Source organism: Dipteris shenzhenensis, chromosome 2 (genome assembly GCF_047967505.1).
Source record: "Dipteris shenzhenensis isolate YYH24624 ecotype China chromosome 2, Dip_SZ_1.0, whole genome shotgun sequence".
In the NCBI taxonomy this organism is placed as follows: Eukaryota; Viridiplantae; Streptophyta; class Polypodiopsida; order Gleicheniales; family Dipteridaceae; genus Dipteris; species Dipteris shenzhenensis.
In genome coordinates, this window is record NC_141597.1 from 66007492 (window position 1) to 66020938 (window position 13447).

Consider the following 13447-nt stretch of genomic DNA (forward strand, 5'->3'; position numbering starts at 1 on the left):
GGCAGGGGGGGAGAGGGAGAGTGGGGAGGAGGAAGGGAGGGAGGAGGGAGAGGGGGCTGGCGAAGGGGAGGGAGAGGAGGAGAAGCAAGGGGAGGGAGAGGGCGGGCAGCGAGGGTGAGGGGGAGGGAGAGAGAGGGAGAGGGGGCTGGCTGAGAGAGGGAGAGGGGGGGGGGCAGCAGCTCATGGGGAGAGGAGCAGCTCTGAATATATTCAATCCTTTGAGCAACCAAATATGTTCAGTTCGTGCTTGGCTGGAGGACTTCTCACAAATTTTTTTCTGACTCCCTACCGCAGGAATTACCTTCAGAACGCCCTGAGGACCATGCCATAGATGTAATTCCAGGTAGCAGCCCACACAAGCCTCCTTATAAGGTTAGTGCAGCCCAACAGGAGACCATGAACCAGGTAAAGGATCTCTTGGAGAAGGGGCTGATTCAGCCCAGCTCTTTGCCCTATTGCTCCCCGGTCTTGCTTGTGCAAAAGAAGGATGGCTCGTGGAGGATGTGCATAGATTATAGGGCTCTGAATAAGATAACCATTAAGAACAGATTCCCGATACCCAGGATTGATGATATCTTGGATAGGTTAGAGGGGTTTGCAATGTTCAGCCAGATCGATTTAAAGAGTGGCTAGAGGAGGTGCACAAGACAGCTTTCAGGACCACATTTGGCTTGTATGAATTTCTCGTGATGCCATTTGGGTTGACAAATGCACCTGCCACCTTCAATCGAATGATGGACAGAATATTCAGAGAGCACATAGCTTTTGTCGAGACATTCTTTGATTACATCATTGTATTCTCTAAGAACGAGGTTGAGCACAAAGAGCACTTGGCAATTGTTTTTGCAGAGCTCCGGAAGCATAAGTTGCTGCTTAATGCCAAGAAGAGTGAAATTTTTTTGCACGAAATCCACTTTTTGGGGCACATGATATCTAAGGATAGAGTCAAAATGGATCCTACCAAAGTGGAAGCCATACGGAATTGGCCAACATTGAAAAAACATCCATGAAGTACGGAGTTTTCTTGGCTTAAGTTCGTACTACAGGCGGGTTATCCGTTATTTTACTGAAATAGCATCACCCTTGCATGCCCTACAAAAGAAAGGATTGTCTTTCAGGTGGGGTACTAAGGAAATTGCAGCTTTCGAAGAGCTTAAGGAGAAGCTATGCTCCGATCCTGTCATTATTTTGCCATACCTACGCAAGCCCTTTGCTGTCCAGTGTGATGCTTGTGGGAACAGCGTAGGAGGAGTGCTTATGAAGGATGGTAGAGTGGTTGCATACAAGAGCAGGGTGCTCACTGATGCTGAAATGAATTTTGGGATATGTGAGAAAGAGATGGCAGCTGTCATACATGCTCTTTCTACTTGGAAACAAGTGCTGATTTTTATGTCCAGACTGATGACCAATCCGTGAGGTACTTTCTCACTTAGAGAAAGTTCTCAGAAAAGCACATGCAATGGGCAAACTTCCTTTCTATGTTTCATTTCAGATTGTGCATGTGCCTGGTAAGAAGAGTGTTGTTGTAGATGCACTTTCCAGGAAGTCAAGTCCCGATGCAGTATCAAAGAAATCGCAAGTTTCAGTTGTCACCATCGCATACCATAGTGAACTTGATGCCATGAAGGATCAGTATGCCAATGATGATGATTTTGCAAGGATTTTATGATCTGCTGGTTGAGGGCAATAGGCATGAGCACTATATGCTTAAGAATGGATTCCTAATGATGCATGGCAAACTTTGTGTCACAAAGCAGTTGAGGCCAAAGGTTTTTTTCGAGAGTCATGCCCCACCATGTGCAGGACATCGAGGCATTGAAGCCACAGTCAAAGGTGTGGAGCACTTATTCTAATGGACAACTTTGAGGAAGGATGTTGAGGCTTATGTAAAGACATGCATCACTTGTCAGAAGGTAAAGTATGACAGGCAAAAGCTAGTTCGATTGCTATAGCCATTGCCTATTTTGGATAGACCCTGGCAAAGCATTGCCATGGACTTTTCGATTTGCCTCGTACACTGTCAGGACATGATGGAATTTGGACCATAATTTGTAGATTCAGCAAGTAGGCCCACTTTTTTTTTTTTTTTCAAAGAAAGGAACCTTCTATTAGTGCTTGAAAGCTTTGATACAAGACAACAGCCCCGAAGGTGCTAAGTATGGAAAAAAACCGGAAAGGCTGAAAGAAAGAACCAACCTGTTCCATAGAAACTCAGCTCACTGCCTAGGGGATCTCTGGTACTGGGGCTAACAGCCAAGTGGGGGGACTATACGACTAGCGAATCCCTCGGGGGGTGAAGATGTAGAAAACACCTGCAGGCCAAGCCTTGCAGAAACGAGCACGCCTCTCAAGAGCCTATCAGAAGGTAAAGACAGCCCTCTAGAAAAGCCAAGAGAAGCGCAAAAGAGCAACAGATAAGCATGGACATGAATTGGTCTTTAAAGACGATAATTGGATGTTGCTGTGTTTTCAGAAAGCAAGATTTAGGCAGATGAAAGGCAAGGATAAGGTGTACACCAAACTGAAAATGCGGTACTATGGACCTTTCCAAGTCTTACAAAAGATAAATGATGCAGCTTACAGGCTGAAGCTACGATGCCATTGGACAATTCACAATGCTTTTCATGTGAGTTTGTTGAAGCCTTTCTAGGGAGATGTGCCAAAAGTTATGCTTGATGAGAAACAGCCTGAAGTGGAGGAACTGGATGAGATTTTGGTTCCAGAACAGATTTTGGCACACCGTGAAAGAAAAGTCAGAGATAGAGTTTCCAAAAGGTATTTGGTCAAGTTTCAAAACTACTCAGCACTGGATGCCAAGTAGGTGGAGGAAGGTGAACTAGCAGATTCACCTAGGGTATAGCAGCTCTAAGTGGAAGCATTTCAGCTTGAGCCCATTGCGGTACAGGCTCATTTAGGCTCAGCAGAGTAGAGGTCTGCAGCATTGCCTGGTGCTCAAGAGTGGGGTAGCACCTCCACGCTCCCTCATGATACGGACAGCTCACAGGATATCTAGAGCTCACTTGGTGACACTGTAGATCTCACCCGAGGTACTGATTGTTGATAGTACTTCTTTCACGGGATCTCTACGATGAGAATACTAGTCACTCTACCCAGGTGATGAATTGATGTATGGATGGAATCGCGTGCTCTCCTAGCCTATATCATCATTGCTGGTTGTATGTAACATACAGATAATGTATTATTTGGTATGGGCTATTCATGCCTTTTCCATTGTTGCTTTTTAACTGTATTTTGTAGCAGCAAACAAGTTTGTTTGCTGTCTAAAGAGGGGGGTATGTCACGGGGACATGAATTTCATGTGTAGCTAACCCCGTGGCTATTTCAGTGTACCCTAGAACTCCTGGCACGTAATCCCAGGCTCGTTTTTGCACTGTGCGGTGATTTCTGCAGCTGGCACCTCGAGATTGTTTTTGGAGCTGTCCAGGCTGTTGGTGCATCTCCCAAGGCCCTATTGCGGATGTTCTAGCCTTTTTGTCATGTTTATGGCCTCTGCACCCGTGAGCCTTGCTCTTCTTTCTGTTCTCAGCGTACAAAATCTTTCTCTCTTTTATTCTCTCTCTTTCCCCTTGGCTGGAAGTCATTTCTACACCCTTGGGGGCCTAGACAGAGGATAGGTGTAGGAAAGAGCTTGCCCCTCTTCCATGGACAACGGGTAACTTCTTTTTGGATTGCATTTGTCATTTCTGAAGTTTATATTGCTTCTGTTCTACTTTCGGGCTCTCTCTAGGCCAGGGGGGTGTTGGGTTGTGGTCAAGGAGTGCAGAGGTCAACCATTTGCAGGGATAAATCTGCGTTCTTATTGATGGGACAGTTTTATGTTGACCTATAGGTAGCATCTTTCTCAACCAATGCACCAGAGATTCAATAGCATTACTTTCAACCAGTCTGGCTAGCAGGGAAGGTCTTCCTGTTTGGTGTTTTCTTTGTGTTAGGTTGTTTTGATGACTATAGTCAAGAGCTGATGCAACATGGAAGACATGCATATTCTGGTTCTCTGTATTCTTACCTTCACAAGAGGGATGTATTTTTGGCATTAGTTTTCAATTGACAACTTGTGGGTGAAGGTCATGATCATTTATTTTGAACATCCAAACCTATGTTTATATCTGTGTTTTCTCAATACTCTCTCTTCTTCAATGCTAACCTTTGGAATCTGCGTTAGCAAGTCTCATAAGGGACAATGGCCGAGGTTCCTAGGTGATGTAAAAGGTACCTGTAAAATTTGTCTCCCTTGTCTTGCAGGAATAAAGGCTCCCTGGGGTAGGAAGGGAGTTGTGTCAAAACACAGAAATTTTTAATATGATAAACTCTGGACCCTATTAAATGTCCTTGTATAATTTGCTCAAAATGGTTTTAAACCATCTGGGAATACTGAGCTACCTCTCAGAAATGTCGATTGTATCTAAAGGAACTGGGCTTTTTCCTTTCAGCTGCACCTTGTCTACAATCAAAGTATAAAATCCACTATTAGCAGAGCCTCAATATTTACAGATGCAATATTAAACACTATAATCAGGTTTTGGTAGTACTTTATTCCTAGAATGAAATAAATGTTGAACTACCTTGCACAGTGATAATTTTCTCAAGTTGAGAGCTCTGAAAAACCTCAGCTAATTATTTTTTTGTCTTACAACACATTAATGTAATACCTCTACTTTCACGAGCTGGAAGGTTGATGGAAAGTTGCTTTGGTGTGAATTTCACAGAAACAGATGTGCACTTTCTTGGTGCAGGCAATATGCTTCCTGGAATTTCTGGTAGCTTATTCCTCTGCTACATTGATGCGAGTGAAGATTAGATTCCAGAAAATGAAAGATGAATGCTGATCATGATTCTTAGACTGTGTAGCAGAGGATTGGACCTGGGTTAATGTCGAATTACAATCTTTCAATGACACATTTCCATCCACCAAAGCTCGATTATCTTTTTTGACATCCTCGAAATCGATTGTCACATGTTCCACTTTAGTGGAAAATCTAGTATCCTTAAGAAAGGAGGAGGAGTTATATGAACAAGGGACACTGGACAGTTCAAGGTTATCCTCCAACTCTGTTGGTAGAAATTTTTGATCGCAACAATCAGCTTTTGAGCAGGGTTCGCCTTTTATAGTTTCTTGCCACAATTGAATCACATCCTACACAAATCAAGATAGAATTATAGCGTCGTCAAGGTTTATAAAGCAAACAATATTTGACCATCGAAGGTACTGATTCTACTCCAAGATAGATTATGACAATGAAGAAACACAGAATATAAGATGCCTGCAAAGCATGTTTCTTCCTATTGCCCAAACCTATCTTCCTATTGCCCAAACACAGACTAAAAGATGCCTACTGCCAAAACATGTGTTCATGTTCTACAATTTTCTATCTTCATATGATCCAAGCTGTGACACAGGCTGCAGCTCCTCCCTGTCTCCCGAGCTTCCCCCAGCCCCCTCCCTCCCCTCTCAGCCCTCCCTAGCTTCCCTTAGCCCCTACCTCCTCTCTCAGTCCCCCCCGCGGGCCGCCTCCCCCCTCAGCCTCCTCTCCTCCCTTGGGCCCTCTTAGCCCCCCGCCCCCTTGCAACCTCCCCGCCCCCCCCGCCTCCTCTCCCTGCTCACCCACATCCCTTCCCTGCTCACCCACCTCCTCTACCTGCCCCCTGCCCCCCTTTCCTGCCCCTCGCCACCCCTCTCAGCCCCTTCCTGCCCTCCGCCTCCTCCCCTACCCCCCACCCCCCCTTTCAGCCCTCCCTGCCCCCTCCCGTCTTCTCAGCCTTCCTCTCCCTTCCCCCCTCTCTCAACCTCCCCTCTCTCCTCCCCCTTCCTACTCCGCTTAGTATGCCTTTCATGCACGAGATTCTTTTTGGACTCAAATGGGTGATAGAGTCAATAAGCATTACTTCTCTACTCATGGCCCGAGACATAGTAGAGAGAGTGTCACTTGGCTTATTGACTCGGATGGGGTTTTGCAGACTGATCCAAATGCCGTCATGCATATAGCTACTGATTTTTATGCCTCCCTTCTTGCAGCAGTTTCTAACACGCCAGTCATAGATGATGCTAGGGTTCAGATTTGGCAGCATATCCCATTATTGGTAAAACAAGATATGAGGATCTTGTTAAATCCACCTTTCACCAATATGGAATTGAGGAGTGCTCTTCGTGCTCTTCATAAGGGCAAGTGCTCGGGTTTGGATGGGCTTTCCTTAGCATTCTTTATCGCCCATTGGGATGAGATTAAAGATCACATCACCTCAATCCTAGAGGATGTGTTTGCGACTCTAGTACTATGCCTGGATCACTTACAGAGGGTCTCATCCATCTCATTTCAAAGGGGGTTCGTAGAATTTGGTGTCACAATGGAGACCTATTACTCTCTTAGGCACCGGATATATAATTCTAGCAAAAGCAATTAGCTTACGATTGCAGCCCTTTCTTCTGGATCTCATCCATGACACTTAGACGGGATTTTTGCATGGAAGGAGCATTTTTTATGATATCTTTTCTTTTTGGGACGCTTCAGATTGAGCTATGCATAGCGGCAAAAAATTAGCCATTCTACCCTTGGATTTTGAAAATCCTATGATAGGTAGATTGGGATTTCCTAGAGGGCACTCTTCATCGTTTTGGATCCTTAGACGCATGGATTAGAGGGGTCTCTTCTTTGTACAGATAAGCCCATAGCTAGGTGCTTATCAAAGGAATAAGAGGAGACAAATTTCAGATTTCTAGAGCAGTCCATCAAGGATGCCCTTTCGTCTAGATCACAAGCTGATATTTTTGGGCTGAAGCTTGCCCTGAGACATTATGAGCAATCTTAGACTGTGAGTTGGCGGATGACATTGCTGTCTTTTTGGATGCCACTCCTCGGACACTCAATTCTTTCAAGGCAACCTTGGATTTGTTTTGTACTGCAGCTGGTGCACACATTAATTGGAACAAATGGATTTTGGATCAATGATGAGGACACTCCAGTGAGACGGATGATATGCCTACTTCGTCTTCCACTTGGATGGGAGCTTTCATCACGGGTTTGGGCATTCCACTTTAAATTGTCGCTTTACCATGATCACATGAGGATGCCTTGGTTTTTGATGTCCAGATGGAAGGCAGGCTGTCCAAATCCTCAAACGATGTTCTACTAAAGATTGCATTTCAGCCTATCAAGGTCATTGGTTTTGTAGAGTATGGTTCGGATTCTCAGTGGTATCTAGACTTCGACCCACTTCTCTTGGCCTTGGGTTCATGGAGATTGTGGCTCTATGGTGGAGCCCCAATAGAGTATTTGTAGTGGGACCCACGGGAGTGGGAATGGATTAATGAAAGGCATCGAGAGAAGTGCCCACCCCTCTTTCGTTACACTATAAGTAATGCCAAGAGGTTTCAGATCAATTGTAGAGGCTAGAGACCCTTCAAAGGTTCTCCTTGGGATAATTTTCAGATTTCTACTGATTTGCAAAAAAACTTTTGGAAGAGACTCTAGAAATCCCACAGGAATAGAAAAATCACTCTACTCTTTTGGCTTCTATTCATGGTGGGATTGCACTTAACCTGTGAAGATCCAGGTTTGGGGCATACTTTATATGTCCTCGTTGTCACTCTAAGGTGGCATTAGTTCAACATTGCTTATGGGATTGCAGGCAGGCGATGATTATCTAGAAAGGGATTGCTAGGATCTTCAGCACCTTTGCCCGCCACCCTTTTCCTTTTAGGTCCTTAAGTATTTTACGAGAGGCACGACTCTTCATCAGCTTTCTTGATTCGGCAACACTTAGTTGAGTCATGTTCCCTGGATGATGTTCCAGCCTTACCTTTCAAGGTGCTACGTGCTTCTGTGGATTCATCTTGGGAGATTCTGGCGAGCATTTCAGTGTGGCATATTTGGAGAGCCAGATGCACAGAGGCCTTGGACCTTTCCCAGGTCCACCCCTCTCATGCTTTGGCCAGCATTTGGAACAATACTATACATATATTGATGGCCACTTGGATGAGCATGCAAGGGTCTTCCTACGCGGCCTCTGCTAGGAGGGTTACTTTCCTTAGGGAATGAAGAGGCTCCCTTTTCTTCTCGGAGACCTCTACAGGGTTACGTGGCATTTTCAGCCTCGACCTTGGATTTTTTCTACCTCTTTTTGAGGAGTCATTTTGGCGATCTTGAGGCCTATATTCATGCATGGCATGTTGTATTTTCGCTTTAAGCTAAAGGAGTAGAGGATGAGAAGAAGAAGTAGCTCTCGTAGGTTTTGTTCATACTTAATAGAAGTCTTTTCCATTTTAAAAAGAAAAAAAGCTGTGACAAACATCGTGATTCGTGGCTATGAATTAAAAAGATACTTGAAATCTTTGCTTGTGAAATCAAAACAAAAGGGCGACTTCTAGAGAACACGGATATCCTGTTTTGAGAACAACTTCTTGTATGTAACTCCTCAACTTTGCAATAAAATTAGTAATGACTGCTGATTAAACCAAAAGATGGGAAAAAGGAGCTCATTTTCAAGATTTCCAACATTCATTAAGATACATCAAAATGATGGTATGTCTCTACTAACCCGTTCTTGTTTCAATTCTGCTTCTTTTCTTTGCTCCACGAGCTTCCTTTTGTGCTGAAAATTTCCTAGATTTCATTAGACATCAGAAAACTGATAGAGAGAAATTTAAATTGAGACCAAAAAAGGAAACGATACTATAAAAGGCATCCCATACAAACCTTTATGTTTTCCAAATTGAAAGCTGATGGAACATCCTTTCTTCTTTTAAGAAAGCTTCATTGCATCAAGTACTCCAGAGAGTTTTTAAATTTAACGACCTAGAAATGTGTTCATAACAGCAAGGGTGGAAGAAGGAGAGAGAGATTTGTCCAAAACGTCCAGCATTCCTTAGTTTACACACAGCAGGAAAAAACTCCGCAATACACAACTTTCTCTTCCTCTTTTGTACATTCTTCCATCATTCCTTTTTGCGACGACTTCTTCTCTTTCTAGAATCCTCCTGCCCATCACCTTATCCCATTCAACTTTCCTTTTCCCCCCCTTAACACATCACGCCTTCCTTTTTTAGACCACCTAACCACTCTACCGCCTATACTGACTCCAACCCACATTCAATTACATAACTCTTTCTAGCTCATCCGATTTCCCGTATTTTGATCACACCCCAAATCACACAAGGTTGTCCCTCTTCTTCTAAACTCCATAGCAAAGAGGGGTTACAACTATCCAATTAAAAGCGCCCTTTTGCACAGACTGAAATCTAGTGTAGTATATTCCCCCCCGGCTGCCAACTATGAGATCGTGCTTGGCAGACAGAAGCTGAAATAGTCACTTATCTCACTATAGGAGCTAGTCACATGTCTCTCCACCCAGTTGTACTATTTCCGCAGTATCATGTTCACATGCGATGCCTAGGATTAAATCTCTTAAGGTGGAATTTATGTACTGGCTCTCAAAGATTTCTCCACCAAGTTTTTGCAATTCATATGTTCCATTCATGAAACTATCAAGATGACACGTTGTCTTCCCACCTCACAAAAAACTTCTTGTCCAGCTGATGATCAAGCCAGATGTCATGTTTTAGAACCGAATCACTCTCATTATAGCTCTCTATAAGAACTCTATCATCCAACCTAGCCTTCATAATTTTTTGTCGTATTTCATTCATGATCAAGACATCCTGTTTCTGCTCATCTAGCCTTTCTGAAACAGACAACCTCTATCCCATACACTAGATGGAATGGGGTGAAACCCGTGGACACCTTACGAGTAATACGATACACCCACAAAGCCGTAAGCAACCATTTTTCCTATTCCTCCTGCTTCTCTCAATCATATTTGCTATAATATTGCACAGAGTCCCATTGGTTAGACCATTGCATTGAGAATAATTGGCTGACGGAAAACTATGCTTCACAAAAATCCTGGACAACAAAATCTGCAACCCTTCCCCGTTGAATTTGGGGCCGTGATCTACTACAACTTGAAGTGGGCATCCAAACAGTGAACTGATGTTCTCCACTAAGAAATTGCCAATGTCTTGGCACTGCAGTCCACTACTGCCTTATATTCAGCCCATAATAGAGTCCGTGGCCACAATAATAAAATATTTTCCATCACAGGAGAATAGCAGAGGCTCCACAAAATCTATCCCCCATTTCTCGAGAGGGTGTAATGAAAGGATGGGGTGCAGCAGGCCCGTTTTCAGCTCTCTTCTGCTGAAATAGTGCACCATTTCTGAATATCCTTATGCATACTTGGCGAAATGTACCTAGCTGCCAACACCTTTCTGGCTGTGTTTTCATGCACAAAGGGGCCCCCACAAATCTCCTCCTCACAGGCTTCTGTCACCTCTTGTACTTCAACCTTCCCTATTACTCTCAGCAACACCAAAGCTTGTACATTGTATCTCCCAACAGCCCATAAGACATAGCTCTCATAAGCTGCTGTTGTTCCTGCTTGGGCACCCTTTCAGAAGGATTCCCTCCTTGTAGGTAATCGTGTAAATCCTCTATTCCTGATTCTAAAACCTAGATACTCATTGTCTCCTTAAGAGCTTCCTGAGCTAAAGCATCAGCCCCTGGCATTCTCTTCCTGATAATGTGTGGAAATGAATCCACCCCCAACTGTTTACATAACAGTTTTACTTGCTCCTGCAAAGGCTTGAGCATCTTGTTTATGCACTTGCCAAGTCCCTCGCAGGTGGCATATTACCAGTAGAATCTCCACAAACACAAGGCCTCCGAATCCAAGTTTCTTGGCAACGCGTTAAGCCATGTTTTCTGATCTTGTTGTGTGGACTGTTTTGTAGCCAAGTCTCAGCCCAAACGTATCTGCCTAAGATCAAGGAGGAGGGGCTGTAGCCACAAGTTGATTGCCTTTTCCAAGACCTTATATGCAAATAGTTGGGAGGTAAAAAGAAGACCTTTCATTAATTTAATACTAAAATAAAATTTTAATCCTTAAAAGAGAGCTCTTTGTCAAAACGTGCAGCATGCTAGGACCATGATAGGACATCCTAACAAGGATATGACATTTGCTTCTGGTAAGGGCTGATAGCAAGAAAGGCTTAGATGCTTGGACAGATTGCAAAAGGTGGAAACAAGCTATCAGATTGATATAAAGATGCTTATTTCATATGTGCATGAAATGATTATTTTAGGAACACACATAGTGGGGTCAAAACTTATTACCTATTGAAGCATCCATTCAAATATCTGGAAAGGTACATCAAGTGAGTTCTAAGATGCAGGAATTGAATTTATAGCTATGAATCCCTTTCTAGTGTGATTAGAAGTGTCCAACAAATTTGGCCCTAGGATGAAAATAACTCTTTCCAGGTTAATTTTGCGCAGTTAATGTGAATTTGGAGACAATAAGATCTCCTATATATTTTTTAGGCCTTCATTTATATGAATGTGATTTGTCTCTCCCCCCACTCCAAAACTTGTTCGACCAGCAAAGTCCACTAAGGCCGGTACTAATTTGCTCGACTTTCAGAACTAGGTTAAGCATCCAATATTGGGAAATTTCTCTTAAAAGATCGCCCTTTGCAAAAAAATAACTATATGAACTATGTCTCCCAGAAAAAGGCAGGATCTACGGATTTGAGAGAGTATGGCCTTGAAGAAAGAAAGCTCTCTACCAATCCCATGGACCCCTTTTGACCCATATCTTATGTTGTTCACATCTCCTCAAGAAGAAAACTTTGACAATTACTACAAGACTTCTTCCCATCTTGAATAGAATACATTTGATTTGAGAGAGTATCCATAACTTCCTAGGCAAAGGTACCCATATGCATTGATCATAAGATCAAAAGCTAACAACTTCACATATGAAATCTACATTTTGCATTTTGTATGTATACTAGCCATATCATCAACTAGCAGAACAAGGATATATCCAAAAGGCTGGAAAAATGCCCTGACAACTTTATTTTGCTATATTGTCAAGGAAAAGAGCTTTAATTTTGTGTAATCCTAAAGATCACACCATCCCTACATTCTTACAAGCTTCACATTTCAGTAAAATAATGGAAACTAGCTTTGTATATACCTCATCAAGCTTCAATTGATTTTGAACTGCAAGTCTCCCAAGTTGTGCAGCTTTCACTTTTGCATCAGATTGCAACTACATTCAAAGAATGCAACAAATAAAATATATCCAGGTATTTCAATGAATACAAGTAGTTAATATATCTTACTTCTTTGCTTTAAGCCACTCTCTCTCTCTCTCTCTCTCTCTCTCTTTTTGCATGTGTAGAAAGAAGAATCTTGAGGGGTTTGAAAGCTTTGCGTAGATTCCAAAGTGCAAGAAAGCACACTTGTGGAGCTGAGAAATGAGAAAGTTTCTCTACAAGATGCTCGTACAAAACATGGGCTACCAGGCTCTCTAGGTTCTATTTTTTTTCCGAAAAAACAGTGCTAATTATATTACTTCGAGAACAAGATACAAAACGTCAGCTTGTAGCTGATGGGCTGCGTTCACAAATCGGACACAGCCCTAAAAGGTAACAAAATAAATCACTCTCTCACGGTGGGATAAGGCGAGTGTGAATGAACAGCCATCGGGGTGGTGAGTAGCGCCACCGAAGGCCCTGCGAAGTCTGCTCGAAGAAGAGGCCCTGTGTGTCCCAAGCCCAGAGGAAGCGTCTCCGCTTCTCCCGACCGGACCGGGAATCTCCCTGAATCTGGTCCCACTGGCCTCTGAGGGTATGAATAATCTCGCTCCAAATATCAGTCATGATCTGGGCAGTCGATAAGGAGGTGCCACCGAGGATTTGCGCGCAACGCGAGGTCCAAATGTGCCACCCTGCGATGCTGCTAATAATCTCCCAGACTGGCTGCCTCTCCTGAACTCCTGTATCAGCCTCTGCTAGGTGCTGCGGGATACCCTCGAGCGACCCCCACGTTCCCTGTGTGATAAGGAAAGTGGGGTCCTTTTGGCATGCCTCGAATAAGTGATGTAGACCAGGTGCGGTGCTGCACCAACATAACGTGCCCCAAGTGATCACACCTAGCTCCGGTGCTGCGCGAGTGAGAATCCCGAAAGTCCACCTCCACACTTCCTGGGCGCGAGTGCAGCTCCACAGGCAGTGTTTTGGTGACTCCTCAACCTCATGGCAAATCTGACAGCGTCCGTCCTGGCCTATTTGTCGCAACCAGCTCCCCACCGGAAGACCTTTGTGGGCAAGAAGCCACAAGAAGTAGGAGATCTTCCGCGGCCGCCAGCTCTCCCACAAGGCCTTCCAGAAGGCCTGCATAAAGAATCTGGAAATACCCTGTGCATACCAGCTGGGCCGCTGGGTGGGGGGGCGGCTCTGCATCCTCCCAAGAACTCATCTGCCCAAAGTCGTGCTGTAGGCAAAGAAGGAGGTCGGCCCCTGTCCTGTCACAATCTCTGGCCAACTCCACTCTCCTGGGTCCCAATCAAGCTCTGACAAGGCCCGCCC

At 44.1% G+C, this 13447-nt stretch overlaps 1 protein-coding gene across 1 annotated transcript in view; it reads right to left on the bottom strand.

Annotated features, from left to right (window-relative positions):
• The window catches only part of LOC147905198 (uncharacterized), a 130967-nt gene that overhangs the window by 51474 nt on the left and 66046 nt on the right, over positions 1 to 13447 (bottom strand). Inside the window, exons 5-10 of the mRNA XM_087393473.1 lie at positions 12052 to 12126; positions 8554 to 8607; positions 4883 to 5155; positions 4671 to 4791; positions 4402 to 4462; positions 4235 to 4276 (exon numbers count right to left, since the gene is read on the bottom strand). Of these exons, the coding sequence (XP_087249599.1) occupies positions 4235 to 4276; positions 4402 to 4462; positions 4671 to 4791; positions 4883 to 5155; positions 8554 to 8607; positions 12052 to 12126 (626 nt within the window). The remainder of the gene's footprint in view (positions 1 to 4234; positions 4277 to 4401; positions 4463 to 4670; positions 4792 to 4882; positions 5156 to 8553; positions 8608 to 12051; positions 12127 to 13447) is intronic.